Below are 23992 nucleotides of genomic sequence, written 5' to 3'. Positions count from 1 at the left end.
GTGCTCCGTGCCTGGAGGGGCACTGGGCAGTGTGAGCTGCTGGAGGGATGCAGCCCAGGGTGGGCATAGGAAGTGTGTGGGCTGTGAAACCCCTTCCAAGCCGGCCGTTCTGCGGTTAGATGGGGATGGTGCAGGGACCGCCGTGGCAGCGTGAGGTGCCTGGGAGACTCGCGTCGGGTGCTGGGAAGATCGGTCACGGGGGGGGCAGGGCAGGATCGCAGGATCGGCCTCCGGAGCTTTCCGGCTGAGCAAAGCCGAGGTTGACCTGACCTGGGCGGTAATCCTCCTCGTCCCGGAGGCTGTGCCCTGAGTGCTGCGATAAATAAGACAAAGGAGGTGCTGTGCTGGATGGACAAGGTGCCGAAGCATGCGAGGAGTAAGGAGAAAGAAAAAAAACAACTTGTGGTTATGCTTGTTCTCATTGATTGCAAAATAAGACAGTCCTCCTTTCAGAGAGATTCTTTCTCCCCGCATTTCAGCCTCTGTAGCTGAACAGGGCTTTGAAGAGGCTTTTAGATCTTCTCAAAATCTGTGGTCTAAACTTACTGCGTTTGTGCAGATAACAGCCTTGTTTATGGGACTGATGCTACCTTGTGAGGTCAAATCTACCCGTAAAAGTACAAAAAAAAAAGAAAAAGTAAAGCCAATCTCTAAATGACAAATGTTCCAGAAGTCAGTACAATGACATTAACAGTGCACAGAAACACAGGGGCAGAGCCTGCAAACCCCCTAATTAGATGAGTAATCCTCATGTGAGTGCTGAAGTCATTGGCCCTAGATCACTTTGGTGTACACCACAGGACTTTTGGAAAAAAAGATCTGCATGCAATACCATCCAAATGAGGCAGATTCCGTGTGGACACATACATCTGCCTAGATTAATCCCCCTTTGCATCACTGGGGCCTTTAAGTGTTCATCATATTCCCCTGTTTTGAAATTTAAGACCTGCAACTGTGAAGATGATTGATTTCAGGAAGAAGCATGAAAACAAACAGCTTTGAAACAGCATTAGCCTGTAGTGAGGCTGACAGCAGACCGTCCCTAGGCCATAGAGCATAAGAACTGCACTGCAAAGCCAGCAGGGGAATGATTTTCAATTTACAATGTTTTGGGGAAAAAAACATCTCCTATTCGTAGGGGCCTCGTGGGGAGCACTAATAAAAGCTAGAAACAAAGAACCTGTTTCTGAATGTGCTGAGACTGTCCCTGTGAGTTCAGCATAGTTTGATTTTGAAATAGTGAAATCAAAGTGAAAGCAGGGTTGGGGATTAGGAAGAAGTTAAACAGGGTGCCTTGTGCTTCAAAACCAGTTGCTGTGCAATTGCTGTAGTTGGATGTTTGCTGCTTGGGTAATCAGGCAAACTACCATGAGCTGGTTTTAAAATGAAGCTTAGATAAAGCAGAGCCACAGAAGCATCTGAGACTTGGGCAACACCATTAGTTTTGCAGCTTGACTGATGCAACCACATTGGTCAATCTTCCTTTCAGCTGGCTGCCTTCAATGGCTATTTAATCAACAGGGCTGGGAGAGAAACTGCTCTTGTCCTCTGCTGCAGTGCAAAAAAACCTCTGGTGGCCTTTGGGTGTTCTTGAGCACTGCTGTGCCACAGCAGTGGTGGTGGCTGTGAGGAGCTGCTTCTCTAGCTGGAATAGTTTTTATGTGTTGGTAAAGCCAAATCTCCCAGGATCTCCAGGATATCCAACAGATTGGGGCATGGGGGCCGTAGGCAAGGAATAGAAATTGAGGTGCTAACTGAGGAAGCTTTTCTGGGAAAGAGATGAAGTGTCTCCCATATCTCAAATGTGAAAAAATAGCTCATCTCTGGCTTTTAAAGTACAGATTTAGAAGGAGGCTGCAGGTAGGGGCGAGAGGCTGAATTTCTTCTTGGGATCTGATGATATGTCACACCTGGGGAAAACAGTCAAGCAGAGACAGCAGTGTAATGCCAGCCACCAGCAGGACAGCCCTCACTCTGATGCATGCTTTGCTGGGAAGAATGCATCAGGAGCTGGCTTTCCTTTCCTCATAGGCCTGAGACTGCAGTAGCTCTGTTTCATGTGCAGTAGTTTTTGATACTAACAATCTCAACTCATTATCTCTAAAACCAGTCCAGAGTGCAGCTAATGAATTCTGCTCGATTTTCAATGAAGGAAACTTTGTATGACAGATGTTGGTTTGCGTTCTGCAGCCCACATGTACGTATTTAAGCTTTAAAGATGAGATGCAGGTGAAGAAGCATGGAAACCAGCTTCCAGAAGAAGCTCCCAGCCAGGGCATTCTGCACGCTGCTGTTTGACACAAGGAGGTTTAGGTACCTTTGGTATTTTCTGGCTTTCCCTGGCTTAGTATTTAAATTCCAGCCAAGCTCTCCTCTATCAGACAGATAAAAGCCAGCTACTGATGGTTATACCTGGTCTTTGTGTGAAATCTGCTGCGCAAAAGAAATCTTGGCATGAGATCTTGCATTATGTTATCAGCCCTACCCAGTGGTATCACGATCATCTATACAAAGGAGGAAGAAGACATTGCAGTGCAGCCTTCAGAGGTGTGATCAGCATGAGCTGTGTAGCAGCAAAGCAGCAGCCTGAGCTGCTCTGCGATCTGCAGGCAATAAATGCTGCCATCTGGTGCCCCGTGTCCAGCCGCACACTTGTTGGTGCTGGGAACGTCAGCACACAGCAATCTGTGCGTTTCTGTTAAATGGAGAGAACAGCATTTGCTTAATATTTGGATGATCTAACGATCGACCTGCACCTCCAGTAGCTTTTAGTATTTATTTAAGGAAAAGCCACTGACTTCACAGAATCAAGTAGTCCTGCTAGTAAGACCTTGCATGTAGGAATATGGAAAGTATACCCTGCATTCTCCTGTTGCCTTGATGAATTAATGTCAGGACATCTATTGTTTTTTCTCTTCTTGATTGGTTCAAATCCTTTGTTTGATGTTGTGACATCAGATGTAAAAATGGGCAGTACAGAGAGAAGCAGCAGCAATGGGCAGCACATCTTTGTGACAGTAATCAAACAGAATGGATCTTCTGCAAATGTGGCTGGTCAGATTCTAACCTGGAGCTGGGGGCTGGGGAGGGGTCACCCAGTGGAAGCGTGGCTGCCAGGTGCATGCAGGATGTTTTGTTGCTGCAGTGCATCACATTGCTTTAGATTGAAGGGCTACAATTATAAAAACCAAGGAGGCTCTATCACATTGCTGGCGCACACAGCGCATGCCAAGCAAGCCTTCACTGACATTTCAAAGCCCTATTGTTTTTAAAGTGGGTTCTGTCCATCTGGGAAACTTTTCTATTATCTTGTGGGGAGGGAGCAGCATGTAGGGCAGAGGAGGGAGGCACAAACTTACATCAGCAGTCACTCGGCTCTGTAGCTGGTTTGTTAGATGTCTGTCCAGGCATTGTTCAGATGTCAGTCCAGACCAAGAATAGTGGATGTGGCCGACAGCACGACGTGTTTGCTTTGCCACCTGCTTTCAGAGAAAAGCCCATAAGTAAAGGGCTGTTTGGAATCTTTTGGTGTGTATTTAGCTTGCAACAAAACCTTGCCTCAGACGATGCTCCAAGAGGGAGCTGCCCCAGACAGCTTATACATTAGAAGCAAGGGATCTGAGGATCCGTCCCAACAGAACTATTTGCATTTTGCTGCAAAACAAACAGGGGGTTACTGTTTGACGTGCATTCCCGGAAAAGAAGTCAACTGCAGCCACACACTATTTCATTGCTCTTTGATTCAGTGTGCGTCAGAGAGACCGTCCGAGTTGGGAATCACATCTGCCAGCTGCTTGAGCAGTTCATGAACTATTGAAGGTGCCCAGATGTTGTAGAAAGTTAACAATGCAAATGAAAGGAGGGTTGCATACAAACTGCTGCTCCTCTTTCCCATCTCCTTCCCTCTCCCTGGAGGACTGACCCTCACAAGCTCTTTTTTTTTTTTTTGCAGCGTTTCAGTCTGGTTTTTTTATCTCCCAGCTCTCATAAGGCAGCACAGCACTCTGAGCAGGCTCTGTTTCCCCATCTTCAGTCACAGCTGAGGGTCCTTGAAGTCCTTCAGACACCTAGGCAAGGAGTTTCCATAAATGCTGTCAAGACATGCCTTTATGAGTTAATCTAGTAATTCTTGCCCCACTGTTGAGGTGCAGTTTAACTCCTCTCCTACATGCAGCTCCATAGGTCAGGAAAGTGCAGTTCAAGTTGAACGTGGTTGAGTGGTAGATAGGACACAATAATCTGTGTTTGAATTTAATCGAGGTTTCACAGCTTTTTCAGTCTAATTGAACTCATCCTTCAATAAGCACTACGTGACACACCTCAGCTAATCAATCATGCCACCCCAGCTGCATTGCCTCCCTCATGCTGCTGAGCTGCTCAGCATTCACTCAGGAGGTAAAACGTTCCCAGCATCGCCTCTTGGGTGCTGGAAGCCTTCCAGCTGGAGCCATGCTGAGTGTGCTACAGGCTGTGCTGTAGCAGGCACGTCTTGCAGATGGAAACAGATTCCCTGACTGGCCTATCTTTAAGATCTGGGCACTTCAGGGCATTTCTTTTTTTCCTTGGCTCTTGCTTACTGTGTTTTGAGACTTACCAGTCATTTTCTTCTTCAAAGTAACATATGGAAATGATTTGAGAACTGCCGCTCAGAGCAAACTTGTTTTGCAACGGGGACCATTTCACACAGCTGTCTGCCCAGTTGATGTGTGGCAGGAGCAAAGAAGGGTTCCATGCACCATCCAGGGTCCAGGAGGGCTTTATCCCACAGCACAGAACACAACAGGGTTAGAGCAGGAAGCTCAGGTGGTAGCTGTCAGATGGCATGGATTTTGATCATAGTAATTCCTTGTTCTGTTCTTTTATGACCTAAATGATTTCTCTTTCATGTGGCAAAGTTACAGATGTTGATAGCAGAGCTACTTACTTATCCAGAGGCTCAGACTGTGTAGCAAACAGAGCACATTGCTGTGCACTGTGGTGGGCACCAATTTTCTCTCCTTGCGTACCAGTAAATTGAAGTGTCACAGTGAGAGCTGTCAAGTTCATGTATACAGTCAACTCCAGAGTTTGGCCTTGGATGTAGAAGCCCCCAAATAGTCTCCTGTTAAGCAGGATTAAGGTTTTTTTCTGCCTTTCTAATCTATGGGTCTTCCTATTAATCACACTGCATCACCTGAGTGGGAGATGATGTGCAGCAGCAATAGACAGTTACTTTCTATGCTCATTAAAACTTGAACTAAATTACCAGAAGATATATCCAAAGTACACAGCACAAACTCTACCTCTGACATTGCCAGGGTCCACAGTGAGCTCACAAGTTTTTCTTCTGCTGAGTTTGATTTCTGCTGGATGTGAGTTTCAGAGCTGTTGGGACTGATGGCTGTTACTCTTGATAGAAGAAACCTTCCTGTATCACCAAAGCTTTTTCATTCCCTGCACCAAGGTGGTGCACACAGCAGTCACTGGGACCAAGTGTTGTACGTTGGGCTGTGCTTCTTTGGATCCTGTTTGACACATTTACATCACTTATGTTATTTAACATGCAGACCTGGGAGGTGGGTGACGTTAGCCTGCTCGAATCAGAGAGCTGTTTGATTCATTTGCTTTCAGTCCCAGTGTCTTGTCTGAGATGATGGTACCTCATGGGCAGAAATGACACTAAGTTGGGATGGTATCATTCGCGGAACTCCCTGCTGTTACAACTGCATTCCAGATACCCACAGGCCTTGTCAATTCTGCTGCCATGAAGAACCTATCAGGAACCTATTTTCTTCTTCTATACATGCAGCAGGGATAGACTTCTTCTGTGCCCTTATTTCTCATTGTGGCTTATCTTCCCTTCCTCAACCTCCCTACTCACTGCCCCACTGTCAGACTGCAGTTCTTCATGGAGATATTTTTCCTTGCCTAGTGATCCAGTGACTCTTCAGCCACTTCACCTTCAAGCTGCTCTTATGCTCCTCTAGCTCTTCTCATAGCCTCTCCCTTTGCCATCCTGTTCCATCTGCAGTTTTCTTACCCAGCAGCCTTGGCCCAGCCTTCCTTCCCTTTAGCAGTTCTGTTGTGCTGCTCTGCTCTCATCTGCTTCCTAATGCTGCAATGCTTTATGCTCACAGGATAATACTGAGTCAGTATCTCTGTGGGGTTTACAGGATTGCATGGTGGTAAAAAGTGTAGAAAGCCTTGCTTTTTTTCCTTCCCACTGACCATTCTCAGCTTCTATTACTGTTGAACACCATGTTGATAAACAGCACCATAAAAATTAAAGTCATAAATTTAGCCTTTGTAAGAACTTCTGGGAAGCTTTGTTAAAAAGCAAACAAATTATCTCTAGGGATAGTTCAGATGCTTCTCACAGACAAATTTATTGGTCTTTTATGAGACCAGGAATATGTAATCCTACATGACTTAACGCAGAATGGAGGTAAACAAAATGCCTAAGAATGACGATGTGCCGTTCTCACTCCATCAGTGAAGGAAGTGTGATGACCTTGAAGAGGGGTGCTGGTTTTAATCATGAAAATGGTGCAGCTGACTCCTTCATTATGAAGATGAAGCAGAAGTGGCTAACTACATGAACTGAAGAGCAGAGGAGTGGTCTTACAGCTCCAGGTCCTCCAAGGTACCGGGTAGCCAACACCTCTAAATTTGCAGGGCCCTCAGAATCTTTGTATATTCCGGGCCATGGATTCCTACACATCCACAGTGTCTGTCCTTTTAACTCTTGGCTTGGGAGAGCATGTAAAATAATAGTAACTGCTGTTTGAAGCCAGATGTAGGTTTGACATAACTACTGAATCCTGTGAATGCCAACCAAGGATGAACTTGGCCTGTGGCACTTGCCTTTGCTATTTCCTTCCAAAAAGAACAAACTTCAGGCAGTGTTTCTTGGTTTAAAAATGACAGTAATCAGACTCCTAAAATCCAGTAAGTCCTATCTGCAGCTTTCTGCAAGTCTGTGCAGTGGCACAGGATGATTCACAGCCCTGCCTGGGGAGTCGTCTCCCCCCATCCATTCTCAGACTCCGGCGGTGTTTACCAGTCTAGGAAAATGAGTGTCCCACCAGGAGGACATGTGATGGTCACCATCACTGAAGTCACTGCTGTGCCAACCCGTGGTTCTTGCTGTTGGGGTTTGAGCCGGGGCTCACTTCTGGATTTGTCTACAAACTAGATCATACAGTGGTGTGTTAGGACAGCGTCTCTTACAGGATAGGAGATGAAACTGAAATCAGAAAAATGATTCAGTGGAATTCTTATTAAATACAACGAGACACAGTGAGTGCAGCTCTGTGAAATCACAGGCTCACCTTCCCCCTGTGCCCCATGGCTTGCTGGCTCTGTCACTCTCTCAGCAGTCTGGGCAGCTCTTCTCTGCTCTTCAGCAGCCACAGCCTCAAACAATTGCTTCATGAGAAACTCTAATGCATGAAATAGTGGGAACTGAAAGCTGTGGGAACAGTGCTGATGGTAATGCAAGTTATTTACTGAGGAACGTTCATTATTTAATTAGACAGTTAACGCTAGGGTTTCACTGCAATTCAACCCAGACTAAATGGCAGAGCCTTTTGTTTTTAATTTCTTCTGTCTTTAACGCACTAAGAATTAACACACGGCTGCATACAAACATGAGAAGCATGATTTAACTTCCCAGGTAAGTCTGTGCAGGCTCCCAGCGAAGGATTTGCACACCATTAACAAGAGGAACCGCAGGTTGGCTCCCTTTAAAGCCTGTCCTGCTCCCTTCATCACACTGCTGCATTGCCACGTGAACTCTGGCTCAGCAGAGGATTGCACCAAGGTTAAGCTGTGCAGCAAACTCGTTCTCTAACGCTGCAGAACAGGTTTAACACACGGAGAGATCTTTGTTCCAGATGGGACCGGGAAGGCAGCAGGACTTGTCAGAACAGCACTGCACACACGTTGACGGGCCCTCAGCACTGGGACAAACTCGGTGTTTATTGTAAGACTTTTGGTTCAGCGCCGTAACATTCGGCGCCCCGGCTGCCCCGTTATCCCGTTAGCTCCTCATGCGACAGGCCAAAGCACGTCTCCCCATGCTGTACCGAGCGGCACGTCGCTCCACCCGCACTCTTAACCCGCACCACCTGTGCGACTCCGCCCTAACGCCAGGCCGCACTCGCAGCTCCGCCCACACTGACACAGCGCTTCCCGCCCACAGGGCGGCCCCAGCCTTAACGCCAGCCAGGCCCGCTCCCCTCAGCGGCGCATCTTAAAGGCGCAGTGGCGAACGCCTTATCTCCTAGCGTTGCACAGAACGGCGCTGTCCCTTTAAGGTTACCGCGGCGACGGCTCCGGGTGAGAGCGAGGCGCATTTACGTCACGCCGAGCGCTGATTGGCCGAATCCGTCGGTTTCCGGTGGGAGCCGCTGCCGTCTGTGAGGCCGAGGCGGGGCGGGGGCGCTGAGGGCCCGGCAGAGCCGCCCGCGCCAGGTGAGCGCCGGGTGCGGCCTGTGGGGGACACGGCGGGAACGGCCGCGGTGCGGTGGGGCCGAGTGGGGGAAGCTCGCGGGCTTTGGGGGCGGGCCCGGCCGTAGGGAGCGGCCCAGTGGCCGGTAGCGAAGCCCGGCTGTTCCCGAGGCTGTAGGCCCCGCAGTTGAGGCTGCGCTGTGAGGGGCCGCGCGGGGCTCAGTCGCTGGAAACGAAAGCGTTCAAGCGATAAAAAGGAAGAAAAGGAAATCCACGCGGCGGAGGGGTTCACCCTGCGGGGTGGGGCCTGGGGGGGCGGGGGGCTGTGTGAGCAGCGAGCGGGCCCCCCCCCCCGCGGCCACGGCTTCCCTGGGGCTCCTCGTTAGCGCTGACCTTCAGCGCGCTGTTAGGGGAGCGAAAGGAGCAGCGGGAGGAAGGAAAGGCTTCCTTCAGTCGTTTCGAGGCCGCGCTCAGTGTCTGTGCGGTGTGTAACGTGGCTGCCCGGGGCTGTAACCTGTTGGAAGCGTTTGCGGCTCTGTGTTAGCTCTGTGCCTCCTGTAATCCCAGCACAATTCCAAGAGGTGCGGTGTTATACCACCTATTGCTGCTTATGAAGCACGCGGTGTGGCAGCTTGGTGACATGGCATCTCAACATTGCTTCGTCTGAATCCTTTTTTTCCTTTCCCCCTTCTCTTCCTAAAGCTGATCCTGAGATCAACGCTTCTCACTCAGTAGTCCTAAGCTGTTGCAGCTGTCTCTGAGCCAGGTAACTTTCTTTATATTTCATCAAGAATGCCCTGAGGAACCATTTATTTCCCAGCAATTTCTTTAGCTATTTTATGAAGAAGGAAAAAAAAAGACTCAACATTGATTTTATAAACACATGCATATATGTATAAATATATTAACATAATTTTATAACATGAAAGATAAAAGAGATCAGACTTGATACTGTTTTTTCAAAGCCTTGCAACTGGTACTGTGATTCCAAACTCTCCTTAAAGCCTGACAGTGTGGCAGGTATGCCTCAGGGTGCCCTCCTGATAATCCACAGCTGGAGAGGTATTTGGGGGATTGCAGTGTATTCATGAAGGTAGTTATAAAACAATTTAAATAAGGAACTTTTTTTAAGATAAATGTTTCTAATTCCCCAGTTGCTACTGATGTGCATTTGGTGAGCTGGCTTTGGTTTGACCTTAGCACATTTCACTTCCGAATACTTGCAGTGCTTGCCTCTCAGGTTCCCACTTTCTGCCCACTGATCTCCTGATCATCACCACCTGGCCCCTGGTTTCAACTGGGATAGAGTTAATCTTCACAGTAGCTGATATGGTGTTATATTTTGGGTTTGGGAGGAAACCTGTGTTGATAGCACACCAGTGTTACAGCCGTTACTGAGCAGTGCTTACGCTGAGCAGAGGCTGTTTCAGCTTCTCATGCTACCAAGCCACTGAGGGGCTGGGAAGGGACAGAACCAGGACAGCTGCTCCACCTGGCTGAAGTGATGCTCTGTACCACATGGTGTCATGCTCAGCAATAAAACTGGGGGAGTTGGCTGGAGGGGCAGCTGCTGCTTGGGGGCAGACTGGGCATCATGCAGCAGGCAGTGAGCAATTGCATTGTGCATCACTTGTTTTGTGGTTTTTGTTTGCTTTGTTGTTTTTTTTCCCCTCCCTCCTTTCATTTCTATCACGTTAAACTGTCTTTATCTCAATCCACAAGTTTTACTTCCCCTTCCCCCATCCCAATGGAGAAGGGGAGCAAATAGCGGTGTGGTGCTTCAGCTTAAACCAGAGCACCCCATACAGACCATACAGCGTTCATCAGAAAGTTCAGATGAGAACCTTCCCTGATATTGAGTGCTCGCAGGGCTTGAATTGTTGAGGTTTCTTCAGTTTAATCAGATGCACTTCTTCTGCCTGTGTATATGGAGCACTCAGTTCTTATTTCTTCTAAATGACTTCTACTAAATAAGTTCGTAGTTTTTTCTTTCACACTTTAGCTTTGTTACTGATCTTAGATATGAAGATGACTTTATCCAGTGATGTCAGTAAGGTGATAATGCAGCGTGATTTTCCTTGAAGCAGTATAACATCTGACTGTGCTGGGCAGCACCATCTGCTTTTCCACTACTTCTTTAACCTTCTCTTTTTCTTTTCAGCAATGGCAACTTCCAGCAGCAGCAGCAGTGAGGAGGAGCGCAGTCTTCGGGAATGTGAGCTTTATGTCCAAAAACACAACATCCAGCAACTTCTGAAGGATTGCATTGTGCAGCTGTGCACAGTGAGACCTGACCGACCCATGGGATTCCTGAGAGAATACTTTGAAAGACTGGAGAAGGTAAAAATAAGCACTGGGAGTGAAGAGAGCAGATCAGCTGAAATTCGTACTGCTCAACTTGATTTAGTGGCTGAGCTTCCAGTTTGGCCCATGTTTGTGTTGGCTGTTTGGAGCTGGGCCTGTTGCTTTTGGAGAACGAATGGCATTTTCTGTAGTGTTTGCCAGTGGCTTGTGGTATGAGAGCACCTCTTGCCTTACTTGCTTTGTTGTGACAGAACTAAACTGGCAAGGAGACTCATCCACCTGGGATGCACATGTGATCCCAATCTAGTGTTTACTCATAGAAGCTGACAGATGGGACACACGATCCTGTCTGTGGTCAGATGGTAACTGTGCTGTGTGACCCTGGTAGCTGCTGGCGATGCACGTTTGGTTTCTTCTGTTGAGGCAAATTGATTGCAAAGATTCAGGTACAAAACAGCAGCAGGCCAGTGGTAGTTATCCAGGCCTAGCTGAAATCAAATGGAAGCACTTATTTTCCTGATTTCTAAGACAGCAAGCCTGTTTCTTCATTCTGTTGGGAACTGAGTGTTAGCGTTTTGCTTTGTTGTGCCTCTCACTTGTCCTGAAGATCTCTTTCTGTGATCTTGGGAATGAAGAGAGTTTTCATTTCATTGCTTGTATTTGAATCAACTCAACATTAATTTGAACAGTTCATTGAATATAACAATATCTTAAGCTGAAAGAAAGTAATATGCTGTGAAAAACAGAGTTTTTAAAGGCTAATGCAGAAGAAAGATTAGCTGTAACCACTGTACTCGGCACAGCTTGTTGGTAATTAATGTAGCTGTGACCTTGCACAGCAGTTACTTGCAGGTGCTGCAATCCATCTTACATGGGAACTGTGTCTTTGTCCTTTTTTATTTTTAATTCTAGGTAGTTATTAATTGCTGAAATAAATAATAATAATGCTGTAGAGAGTGTAGGTATGCGTAGTGGAAGTAGTCTTCTAATGGAAGTGCTTGTGATAGGTACTAGAAGGTGATCATATGTTGCAGATGTACCTCCTGTGGCTTGCTGTGTGCTTGAGGAGCAATTTGCTTGTTAGGTGCAGAAGAACTCTGTGGTATTTCTTCTTATTGTTATTGTGTGTAACATCTTGAGTGTGTTCTCTTTCAAAATCCCAGCAGCAGCCCAGATTGCAGTCCTAAAAATCCTTAGTCCCCACCTTCTACCATGCCAGCTTTCCTGCCTTGTATTCTTGGGTTTCTAATACTGATATATGGTACAGTTTGGGGTATCAGTGCTTGTGGTAACGTTGCTTTAAAAACTATCAAAGAAAACTGTTCTGCAGTTAGGAGGTAGAACTTAGAATAAGCCATAAGCAGAGGCAGGAAGGGACATAAAACAAGCATTTCAATCCTGTTCTGATGTTCAGTGTGCAATAATTAGTTCTAAAGATAATTTGTCTATAAGGTCAGAGCTAGGCTTGCCATCTCTCTCACTGTGTATTTTGGAGACGAACAACTTTCTTTTTTTCTGGTGCAGAGAGGCTGTCCATGCACTCCATCAGCCTACAAGGAAGCTGAAAATAAAACTGGTTAGATAACGCTTCTCCCCTGAAATTACTCTTAGAATTTTGTTTAAGGCCTCTTGTTAGGAGCAGTTTTGGCATGGGTTACATGTGCCAACTCATGCAGCTATAGCTGCCGGTGGAACTGTAGCCTTCTTGTATTGTTGAATATAAAAATTGCTACGTCTTTCTTGAGGTAGTTTCACAGTTCAGTCTGATAAAAGTGGCTGTGCTACTGTTATTAACCAGCTCTAACCTGGTACTTAGCACCAGTCCAGCAAAAGTGTGTGAAACAACATGTTTTCCAGGAGTGACATCTGTTCTGTCCTTTGAAAGCAGAGCAACTTTCCCATCTAATTTTCAAGTGTTGCACTGAATGAAACTGAGGTTGAGATGGAGTGTTTTAAAGCTTTGATTGAGGCCAGCTTCTGGAGGAACCCCATCTGAACATGAAGTGTGGGTTCTATTTTTCTCTCCTGACAAGTCATGTCTTCCACCGGGCTGATTCACTGTCATGTTACTCCCATGCATCGAAGATGTTTAAATTTGCTGTTGAATTATTGCTCGGAAACGTTAAAATTACTGCCTCTGATGTAGTTACAGTAGGAATTCACGTGTCCTTTTCAGCTATGAAAGCTTTCGTGTGAATTTTATCACTATGCTCAGATAAAATAACATGCATACAATCAGTCTGTGGTGCACTATGGCTGCTGTTGGCTTTGCTTTGCAAACGGGGCTGATAATACAAGTGCACACTGACAGCTGATAGCTAGCTGGTGCTGAGCTTGGCTGGGTTCTGCAGTGGAAGCTGTGGAAACTTAATGCAGAGATTGGTATTGCAGCCTGCCTGGTGGATTTGCTGCATGTGTGTGTTGGGCTTTGTGCAAAACTGAAATTGGGAAGCTGAAGATTGTTGTCTAAGTACTGTGCCTGTTCCCCATCGTCTGGCCTGCCTCCACGAATGCATACCGAAATATCCTTCAAGTTTAAGTGAGTTGTTTTGGAGGGAAAAAAGGGATGGTGGAGAGCTGATATAAATGAAGTTAACCAGAAGTAATCAACTATTTCTGGTGTCATGTGGATGCCCCATCCCTGCAGGCATTCAAGGCCAGGCTGGATGTGGCTCTGGGCAGCCTGGTCTGGTGGTTGGTGACCCTGCACACAGCAGGGGTTGAAACTGGATGATTATTGTGGTCCTTTTCAACCCATTCTATGATTCTAATGACAACTACCAGATACTAGAGTGTATAGTGCCCAAAATAATTCTGAAATCATAGTGGTCTTCAGTAGCTGAAAGAATTCAAACATGATGATGAGAAGCTGTTATCCTAATGCTTTTTTTTTTTTTCCACTCATAAGTAATAATGCAGATGAACTTTAAAAATGATTTCTTATCTGTCAGGATCAATGGAATGTACAATTGTGGTCACTGACAGTAAAATCTGTGTGAGCTGCTCTGTCAGCTGAGAGGTCAGGTTGAACATTTGGATGCAATAAGTAGGCTGGCTTTAGTAATAATCCATGTTGTGGTTATAGGGGCTTTTCTTCAGTATTTGCTTTAATTTGAAGAGCTTCTAAACTTGAACAAATATGTTTCCTCACTCTGGTTAGATTCTAAGGTACCTGAAAGGAGCAGCTGTGACTTTTTGGTCAGGGCCTGGTGTAATTTATCTCCAATCAAGTGGTGTAATATAACACAGCATCAGAAATGATAGAAGGTATATTTTAAAAACATGAATACATGGAAAGCTTCTGTAATGGAACCAGTGAGATCCCAGCTTGTCCCTTCCGAATGGCACAGAGCTGTCCTGCAGTAACGTGGACGTGGTGATTTGTCTTGTAGGGACAATCCTGTCCCTAGGTGATCAGCAGAACGTCCAGACTAGCTGCAACACTTGAATCTTTTATCTTAGCCACGTGTAACCTTTGCATATCCACATGGCCTACAGTAACAGGCTTGTTGTTAATGTAACAGCATTAAGTCTCAGAGCAGGCAGGAGTCAGCAGTTATTTTCTCTCCGTGTGCAGCACTGTGATGTGCAGCTCCCTCCCTCAGCGCTGCCGAAGTGCTTCTGCCTCTGGCATTTGCAGGGTCTGTGTATCCTGTGTGATACTGGAAACGTCACGGCAGCTGATGTTTGCTTTCTAAATAAGTGCCAAGGCTTTAAATATTCCTTGCCCCAGCAGTTGGAAATGTGGCACTATTTTGTTAATGAACACAGAGCAGGAAGCGCGGGGCGGTTTGACGGATCGCTGCTCTTTGGCTATCTGAGAAGTACAAAATGTAAACTCGCTGTAATGGTTAGCTGAGGTCCCTTTCCTCAAAGTGGTGGAGTTACACATGGCCTCTGTGTACCTCCGGAGTGGATTGTGGCAGCCAGGCTGGGGGGGAAGGGTTTATCAAGGACGTGGGGACAAGCCCGGCTTTTATGTGCCTGGAGTCCTCAAAGAACAGATGGCTCCTTGTTCTGTTCAAACATGTCCCCAAACCCTCTTGCCTTATGGCAGGGAGAAAGTCATTTGAGCTGTTATGACTCAAATGTTTTGGCTGTGAGGTTGGCTTTTTTTTTTTTCTTAGTTAAGTAAGGTGAATTTTCTGGTATGTGAAAGGATCGAATCATAGCATTGATGCGGCTAGAATTCACTTTATTCCAAGCATGCTGGCTTTCCCCAGTATTAGTACAACACAACCCAGGAAGCAGCTGTGGGAAATAAGGAACATGTGTAGCATTGTACTCAGCTGGCAGATCTGTGGTTTGAGGGAAGATACCGTTTGGCCCTTAGCATCCTTTCTGCACCTCTTCTGTAAGCTACATTTGCGTTTCTTTCTCCTAAAATAACCCATGGTTACCAAGCATTGAGTTGGTCCGTGACTTCACCTTGTTTCAAAAGCTTCTCGTGTAGCAGGGATTTCAGAGGAGTTGTTTTTCTGTCCTTCAAAGGAATAAAAGGCTTAACACCCTGCAGCTCAGGGAAGGAACTGCTGTGTGCGCTCTTGGGAAAATGGCTTTCTCTTCTGCAGGCTTTTTTTCATTGCTTATTGAATATGCTAGTGGAAAGTAAAGTCAAATTGTTTGTGCTTCTCAAGTTAATTAACTGTTAGTGTAATTTATTAAAATAAACACCACTGTGACGTGAATGTTAGCAAAGGCATATCTTCTGTCTGCTTCAGTAAGGCATTTGATCATGCTTGCTGTAATCTCCTGCTTGCCTTAATGTGAGAGTAATAGGACACAGGAAGCTCCCTTGCACTGGCAGGCTAAATTGGGATATGATATGTAACTGCTTTTTTTTTCCTTTAGTGGATTACGTGACACAAATATCTCTTCTTTCCTGTTCAGGAGGAAACAAAACAGTTGTTAAACCAACAGAAGTCTGGTTCACGCTCAGACTCACGGGAGGATGAAATCTCTCCTCCTCCTCCTATGAACCCTGTGGTCAAGGGCCGAAGAAGACGAGGGGCCATCAGTGCAGAAGTCTATACAGAGGAGGATGCTGCATCTTATGTTAGAAAGGTGCTCTCATTTTTTTCCTCTAATGTTGCCAAGAGGTGCACGTGCACTCAGAGTTTACCTAAGACTGCTTAATATCCAGTGTATTAAGTAACACTAAGCCTGTAGCCTGTTAGGTGGTGTGATGACAGTAAGATTCAGACCTGTGTGTATAGCTCTTCAGTTTGTCATGCAGACAAATCATTTTTACACAGTTCTGATCCTTTCCCTTTGAAGTAGTGTGTGTCTATATATACACACATACATTTGTATGTATTTTTAATACTTGCACACAGAGCTTCCAGCAGCTGCAGCAGTATTAGGCTTAGCCCAAAGGCAGAGCTGCTATTCTTAGGGAAATAAGTTGCAATTGTGAAAAGAAACTACAAACTTAACATGGAATTATGTTTTTATGGTTGCATAGAATCAATGTTTTATTTACCTTCTGTATAAACTAGCTGTAAATGTTGACTGTATTTGTTTCTTAGAGCTAGAGTGCTTGAGAGAGTCTGAAAGACTTGAGTTCTGTAGCAATTTGAGTCATTTGTTTGTCCTGGATAGTGCAGAAGATTTTCTTTTGAAATTGAATCAGTTACTTTTTTTTTTATCCTAGGTTATTCCAAAAGATTATAAAACTATGGCTGCATTGGCAAAAGCTATTGAGAAGAATGTGCTGTTTGCCCATCTTGATGATAATGAGAGAAGGTAGGAATAAATCTGTGTTGAAGTCTGAAAAGTATAGTAAAATGCGAAGGTAAAAGTTACAACTTGCATGTAACTTTGCATTCTTATAGTAAAATACAAAGTTGCACGGCCTGTTTACAGCAGTAGAGACAGCTGGAAAAGTTGGTTGAGGTTGGAGATGTACGAACGCCTGCGCAGTATCACAGAATAGTTGGGGTTGGAAAGGACCTTTAAAGATCACTTAAAGGGACCTTTAAAGTTCCAGCCGTGCAGCTGTGGGCAGGGGCACCTTCCACTGGATCAGGTTGCTGTGTGATGAGTTGTGTAACTTTGGTATCCTTCTTTCAGTGACATCTTCGATGCGATGTTCCCCGTCACTTACATTGCAGGCGAGACTGTCATACAGCAAGGCAAGTGACAGTGCTGACATTGATAAATGTTGGAGATGGTGGGCAGGCTGTGACCTAAGGCTCTTGTTAGTGTGCTGCTTGGGAAGAAAAAAGCCCTCTCTGGGTGAGGTGACCCTTCCTTGTGATGTTAACTGAAGCACAGCTCCTGCTCTGAAGTAAGGAGTGGAGCAGTTGTGGGAATATTGTGTTTCATCACATGTTATCTGTTGGAAAGATTGTGATCTAATGACTCTGTAGAATACTTTATGACAGTTTTTGGATCCAGTATGCCTTTCCATCATTCTTGGAAATGTGGCTGATGTACTACATACCACTAGCTGTCCTTTTTCACAGGACTAAGAAGAGTGTGAAGGGAACAAAATGTGGTATTTCACCCTCCCAGCTGTGCAAAATGTCTCTGCCAACCTCATTACATTCAGCTCATGAAAGCTGTTAGAGATGCTGGTTTTGTGGTTTTGTAGAAGTATGTTTGCCTAGCTTTACTTTTTTTTGTGTATTTGATTTTTGATTTTCTGTTTTTAGGTGATGAAGGTGATAACTTCTACGTTGTTGATCAAGGAGAAATGGATGTAAGCATTATTGGTAGCTTATTAATGATGCATTCATCCCTAACAGAAGGGAACTGGTAGAAGCTAATTTTCCTTTGGAGCTATTTTGCTCTTTATTGATTCTTTAGTCTGACTGCAGAGACTATGAATTGTGTTTAACTTCAAGATGAATTGTTCAGATGTTAATAAAGTACCAATACTTTACAAGTTTAGAGTCAAGGTAAGGCATGGGACAGGCTTTAAGAATGACAGGCTTTTTTATTTTCTAATCCAAATCATCCATAGCTTTTGATGCAATTTTTGTGACAGCTTTTTGAAAGTCCTTTCAAGTCCTCTGTGTTTCATTGAGGCTTTCTGAGATTTTATTTCCTATCCAAAGGTCTTTGGGTCTGCATCTCTAGTCTCTGTGCACATGATGTGGACAGCAGGCTCTTTGTCAATGGAAATAAAGCTTAAGATGGGGTTTGGGGTTGGGTGTGAAGTGTTAGTGAAATCCTGAAATAATCCACATTGACTATGTAGATGTGAGAATTTCCCTACATTATGAAGGAAATGCAGGGTCGTGGGAGCATCACATCACATTCCATGACCAGCCTTCCAGACACTGTGGGCTTTGGCTTTCAGGTTTATGTGAACAATGAGTGGGCAACCAGTGTTGGTGAAGGAGGAAGCTTTGGAGAGCTTGCCCTTATATATGGAACTCCCCGTGCAGCAACTGTCAAAGCGAAGACAAATGTGAAGTTGTGGGGCATTGACAGAGATAGCTACAGAAGGATCTTGATGGCAAGTATTTGTCTAGCTGGTGTGTGCTTTCCACCAGTGACTCGAGTAGCTGTCTGCTAACCTGCAGTTGTGCTTTTGCTTTTACCCTTCAGTCAACTTCTGTTGGTTACTTGACCTTCTGTCTGTGCTTGTGTTTTGTTGGAGTTGTGTGTACAAAATCCTGCTTTATGTCTTGTGCAGTCAGAGGGCTTATCGTTCAGGATGCACTTAGCAGGAATGGGGCAGGAGGAATCTCACTTTGGTGAAGAAATCAATTCCTGTGCTACCTATGAGGTGTAGCTCTCTGGATTGAAAACATACCCCCTCCTGGTTAAATTGTCACTTAGTCCTGTGGGCTCGGGCTGCGTGGGGTGAGATGTAATATATCAGGTGAAGCTGTATATTTTTATATTGAATTTTATTTGAATTCTGACATCAAGTGAGAACCAGACAAAAGAACCCATTTTTTTTGTGGTTTCATTTTGTGCTTTTTTTTTCTCCATAGGGGAGTACTTTAAGAAAGAGAAAGATGTATGAGGAATTCCTCAGTAAAGTGTCTATATTGGGTAAGTACAAAGATGTTGTTCCAAAGTGGAATAAATTGCCCCATTACAATTAAGCTGTTCCTCAGCATCACTGTGATTACAGGCTATTGTGGTAACGTGTTGAACGGACTGCAAAGTCTGTGTTGCTGTTCTGCATCATTCAAAAATAATTGTAATTGAAGTCTTGCTGCACAGTGCCCAACTGCAGCTGGAAATATGCTGTCTTGTCTCTAAGGGTGGAGGAAAGTGTGTGATTTGTACCTCAAAAAGACGAGCTGTTAATGAACACTTAACTCTCTAGAATCTCTGGACAAGTGGGAGCGCCTTACTGTAGCTGATGCCTTAGAACCAGTACAGTTTGAGGATGGGCAAAAGATTGTGGTCCAGGGAGAGCCAGGAGATGAGTTCTTCATTATCTTGGAGGTAAGCAAGACTAAAATCAAAACCTTGTAAGTTTGTCTATGTTTTTAACATTGTTTGTTCTGCCCTTAAATAGATATTCAGAGAAAAATGAAATGTTGGAATGTACTTTTAGAGAATTCCTCATGAGATATAATCTTGCTGGACATGCAAAAGCTTATATTTAGTTTTGCTATTTTTATAAATGCCAATTCCAGGGAAAAAAAAAAGTGTTTCTGGCTTAAACCATTTATCCTGTTCAGGAGAGTAAAGAGACATATTACTAGATAGCTAATAATATCCTGCTTGTGGTGGTGTTGCAAACTGTACTGTAATATTGGTGCAAGAAAATTGGGTAGAGATCAGTGCTGCAGAAGGTGAACACCCACGATCTTTTAAGCTTAAAGAAGGAAGGCCAGTTGTTCTCATGGAGCAGTCTATGAACTATGCATGAACTGTGAATTGGTTTTTAAAGACTGACATCATAACAGTTGTTTCTGCAAAGCAGCTCATTCTGGAATTCAGTAATTGAAGCGATAGCAGAAATTCCAATTGTCTAATTGCTGTGGTTCATTAAAGGGCACAGCTGCAGTGTTACAGCGTCGATCAGAAAATGAAGAATTTGTTGAAGTGGGCAGACTGGCACCTTCTGATTATTTTGGTAAGTTCTTTAGTGGCTGCAGTGGTGCCATATGCCACTGTCAGCTTTCACCTGTGGTGATGACTGCTGTGGGTGACAGCGATGGGGTGGATTTGCTTAATCACTGTTTTGTCTGATTCGTGTGGTTCACTCAGTGTCAGTCACCTGACATTCAGGTGTGCATGCCTGTTACAGAGAAGTGGTAGCTGTGGAGTGTTGCTGTTTGGAAGGATGATGATTTGGTGTGACCTCCCTACAGCAATTTGTGTCCAGGGATGGAAATCCCACAGTCTCACTTAAAGCCTTCCCCTGTAAAGATCAAACTGACCAGTTCCTCCAGCAGCTCTCTGTACAGCCTATGCAGTCCCATAACCATCTGGCTGGCATTGCTGGACTTGTTTCATGCCAGCATCTTGCACAGGGAAGCTTAAGACTGGGTGCAGGACTTGGTGCAAATCAAGGTCTCTTCTGCCTTCTGTTGAAGGTATTTTTACTAAGCTAAAAGTTACATGATAGAAAAAAATGCTTTGGCTTGAAAAAGCCTGTATGTGCTAGCAAAAAAATAAAAAAGCTAAGTTCCTAATGCACACTGATCTGTTTGATCACAGGTGAGGACTGGACGTGTATGCTCACAGGGCATTCTTGGAGAATAATGTAACGGTGCATAACAGGATATTCCTGACTGTCTCATTTTAGGTTCAGAGGAACAATGCCTTGAAGCACTCAAACAAAGCTTCTTCAAAAGAGAATTAATCTTTTCCCACCCCCTCAAATCTGTTGAGAACCAACTATTTAATATTTAAACACTTCCTTCTTTCAGAAAACAAAAAGGCTAATATTTTTTCCCTTCAGGTTTAAGATACGTTCTCTCATTATTTTTTTTGAGCTGTCCTCTTGCAAAAGCGTTCTGGTTGTCTGGTGTTTCAGCTTTGTAGGTGATGTAATCAACAAATACTGTGTTTCAAGGCCTGGAGGGGGCTGTGCTCAGCAGTGCCCTGGTAGTGTTCAATCTGGCTAGAGGTTTGCTTAGCTCAGTACCTGGTGCTAGATGTTTGTTCTACCTATGTCAAACACTGGTCTCTTCCAATCTCTCCCTTGGTATGTATATCCTTGAATTTCCTACTACTGCACTGAATGTTATCCTGGTGTTGTGTTCAGGTGTCCCTGAGGCTTTAAGTCTCCCTTAGAACCTACTTTTTTGCAAGCCTGTGTTTTGGAGGCTGGCGAGTTTGAGGTTTTAATTGGCACCGAGGAAGTTTTCTCCTTTCTTTTGAACATTCCCTCTGATAATGCAGGCAGATTTATTCTCTGAGGATCCCTGTGTTCTTTCCTTAGTCCTGAACAGGAGCATAACCTGTTCAACTGCTTAAAAACAAACCACCCCAGAAGTTGATGCAGTGACTTCATGCTCATGGCTAGGATTGTTAGGCATAGCTGCTACCACTGAAGGAAGGAATGGCTCGAAGAAAGCTTAATTTCAAAATATGTTGTTCAGCAGTTGTAACATGCATTTGAAACAAAGCTTTTGATGTGCTTGTGTGTAACTTATGAAATGGGAATCCCAGACTTGAGATACTCATTCTTACCTCCAGTGGCAAGGTAGGGTTGTTAATTCTGGCTAGGTATTGGTCAAAAGCTTCTGTCTTGTGCACTGAGGTTATTACTTGAATAGCATGGTCTTGTCCTGAGCGTCACAGAGGTCTGAATTGGTCAGCAACATGTCTTACACATTAGAAATGTCTTACACATTAGAAAAATGGCTGCTTGAAGGAAAGTTACATAGTTGACTGAGATGTGACCCTTTTTCAAATAAGGGAAACACTGAAACAGAGATTGCTGAATAATTAAAAAAAGAATAGCAGACAAAGGTGTTGTTCTTCTTTATGCTGGCCACCCAGTTGCTTGTAATGTAACTGTATAAACATTCCTTCTGATAAACGTTGAGACCCGAATTAACTTTGGTTCAATTCCTGCAGCCGTTTGAAATACAGCAGGCTGACAAGTGACTCCTCGCCCCTCGGTTTGTAACACTGCTCCCGTTCTCCCGTTGCTCTAGGTGAAATAGCTCTGTTGATGAACCGTCCCCGTGCTGCCACAGTTGTTGCTCGTGGCCTGTTGAAGTGTGTGAAGCTCGATCGACCCCGATTTGAACGTGTCCTGGGTCCGTGCTCAGATATTCTCAAGCGAAACATCCAGCAGTACAACAGTTTTGTATCGCTGTCTGTCTGAAGCCTTCCTCCCTCAGCAACGTGCTTCACCAACGCAGACTGCTTTATTACCCTTGTGCAGAGCCACATGGCCACTGGCATTTGCAGCTTCCTGTCTGTTTAAAAAAAAAAAAAAAAAAAAGCTTTTCATAGTACTATTTTTAATTTAGAGCATATTAGTTCTGTGCTCTCTGTCCCATTAAATACATAGGAAAAAGTTCTATGGAGATGTTTGCTGTTACAGCTTCTCTCTGTGCAACTGTGTCCAACTCGGGCAAATACAGCAAACACAGCCTTGCTTTACTGAAGGAGAGATCTCCAGGCACCGTGACAATTGCCACAGAATAAGGAGGTAGCAGGGTGTGGGGGGAATTTCAAGGTATTTCTTAAATCATTGGACAGATTTTAAGGCTGTAGTCCTAACCTGCTGTATTTCTTTCCAAATGAGAATTGCCCATGTTACTGAGCTTCTTGGGGTTTTCTTTATGATTTTCTGGGTACTGTAATCCTGGGTTCAATCGTGAGGCATCAGCTGCTAAGAAAGCCACAGTTGGAATTCAGCAGTTTAATAGTTCCTGTGTTTGCTGGTTTAAGGTTGCTTATGTTGTTGTCAAGCGTAAATCAAAGCTTTCGAGGTTAATGGTTCAGGTAAACTGCTGCAGTTGTTACTTCATTTGCTGATTTGCCACAACTGATCCTTTCCTTCTTCTTTCTTTAGTGATAGATTTGCCCTGAACTTCCTGTTCAAAGTGGCAAGAACCAAATGTTCCATACAATGCCTGACTTTGGGCTCCAGTACACGGACATAGGGATGGTGCAGCCGCCCAGCTGCTAGTCGTGCACAGGTACTACACTGGTGCAGAAATTGGAAGCAAACTTTTTATTTCCCTTGCTTGCTTTGTATTCCCCAGTTGACTTATTTTTTTTAATGGTCACCAGTTCACGTGTCCCTTTGACACCAGGGAAATTTAAACTTTGAAGCATTGATGGGCAGCATTAGTTGCGGGTGCTGGCCCATAGAGATGCCATTATGCTTAGTCAGACTGCCAGGCAGAAAACGTGCCTCGCTTTAACGTTTTAACTTCCCTGCAACACTCATTTTAAGTATGCTTGTTTTTAAATCAACTCTGAATTTTTCAAAAGGATCATTAGGAGTCTAGTTTAAATACAAAAAGCTTATTCTCTTTCCATACTTGCCCAAATGACACGATGCATTTCATACTCTTTTTTTTTTTCCCCCTCCCAAGTTCAATATGTCGTGGAGTCTTAAACGTATTTCAGTATTTTCCAGCTCTGTGTTGCATCGTTCTGTGTGCACCAATACTTCCCACAGGTTTGTACTGAATTCCACGGTTCAATAATGGTAGGCAGGTTTCAAGGTTTCCTTTACCCTGTAATTTATATCCAGTAGTGTAGGTTTGTATTTGGGAGTGACAGCAAGCGGTTTTGCGTTTATGGGGCAACTGCTTCTCAAGATGGAGCCCTCGTTTAATTTCCTTTCCGAGATGATACGGATTCAGATCCAACAGGCTTTCTCCCAGGCGTGTCAAGAAGAGCCTGCTAATTGATGCAAAGTAATTCTGAGGGCATTGGGCTTTCACAAAAGGGTATTTCCAAACCTGAAATCCCAGTGGTGGGATTTAAACGCTTGTGGTTTGAGTTCTGTCTTCACAAGAAATTGAGAAGACTGCTTCTGCCAGAGTCCTTAAGGAGTAAGCAAATGCTACTTTTACTTTATAATTTTTTTTTTGTTGCTAAAACTGTTCTCTTCAGTTTTGGATCTATCCAGGTTTTTCCTTCATCATGTGTTCATGTTACTTTAAAGCACCAAAAACTGTGTAAACTAGTTAGAGCTCCACACAGAAGTGCACATTTTTTTATATAAGGCTTTCTAATCGAGTTTCACTACTGCATCTTTTTAGCTTGCTGTTTACTCCCTTTTGTAGTTTTACCTACAAGATTTTAAGATAAATCAGCTAAGTCTGAGTTAAATATTAATCACAGTTGTAGCTTTACCTTTGTG

At 44.5% G+C, this 23992-nt stretch overlaps 1 protein-coding gene across 2 annotated transcripts; it reads left to right on the top strand.

The window, feature by feature from the left end:
* Positions 1-8330: 8330 nt before the first annotated feature.
* On the top strand, positions 8331-22435 carry PRKAR1A (protein kinase cAMP-dependent type I regulatory subunit alpha). 2 transcript variants are annotated; one of them, XM_048965025.1, is made up of 12 exons: positions 8331-8454; positions 9133-9196; positions 10592-10770; positions 15625-15798; positions 16388-16479; positions 16807-16868; positions 17391-17437; positions 18041-18199; positions 18684-18744; positions 19025-19146; positions 19702-19783; positions 21819-22435. In XM_048965025.1, exons 3-12 carry the CDS (start codon positions 10594-10596, stop codon positions 21989-21991), a joined length of 1149 nt encoding a protein of 382 aa, XP_048820982.1. In that variant the 5' UTR covers positions 8331-8454; positions 9133-9196; positions 10592-10593; the 3' UTR covers positions 21992-22435. The 2 variants fall into 2 exon arrangements, with proteins under 2 accessions (XP_048820982.1, XP_048820984.1); XM_048965027.1 differs by lacking the exon at positions 9133-9196 and having other exon boundaries at positions 8333-8454.
* The last annotated feature ends 1557 nt before the right edge of the window (positions 22436-23992 follow it).

This window comes from Lagopus muta, chromosome 18, assembly GCF_023343835.1.
Source record: "Lagopus muta isolate bLagMut1 chromosome 18, bLagMut1 primary, whole genome shotgun sequence".
NCBI lineage: Eukaryota > Metazoa > Chordata > Aves > Galliformes > Phasianidae > Lagopus > Lagopus muta.
Note: the sequence above shows the minus strand (reverse complement) of the source record. Positions and strands in the feature narration are given on the sequence as shown.

What these genes read in the sequence shown, in the direction of transcription:
- PRKAR1A (XM_048965025.1), top strand. Translation starts at nt 10,594, where the DNA reads ATGGCAACTTCCAGCAGCAGCAGCAGTGAGGAGGAGCGCAGTCTTCGG. An exon ending in CAGTAAAGTGTCTATATTGG is followed by an intron (nt 18,745 to 19,024) that starts GTAAGTACAAAG and finishes TTAACTCTCTAG; the next exon opens with AATCTCTGGACAAGTGGGAG. An exon ending in GGCACCTTCTGATTATTTTG is followed by an intron (nt 19,784 to 21,818) that starts GTAAGTTCTTTA and finishes CCGTTGCTCTAG; the next exon opens with GTGAAATAGCTCTGTTGATG.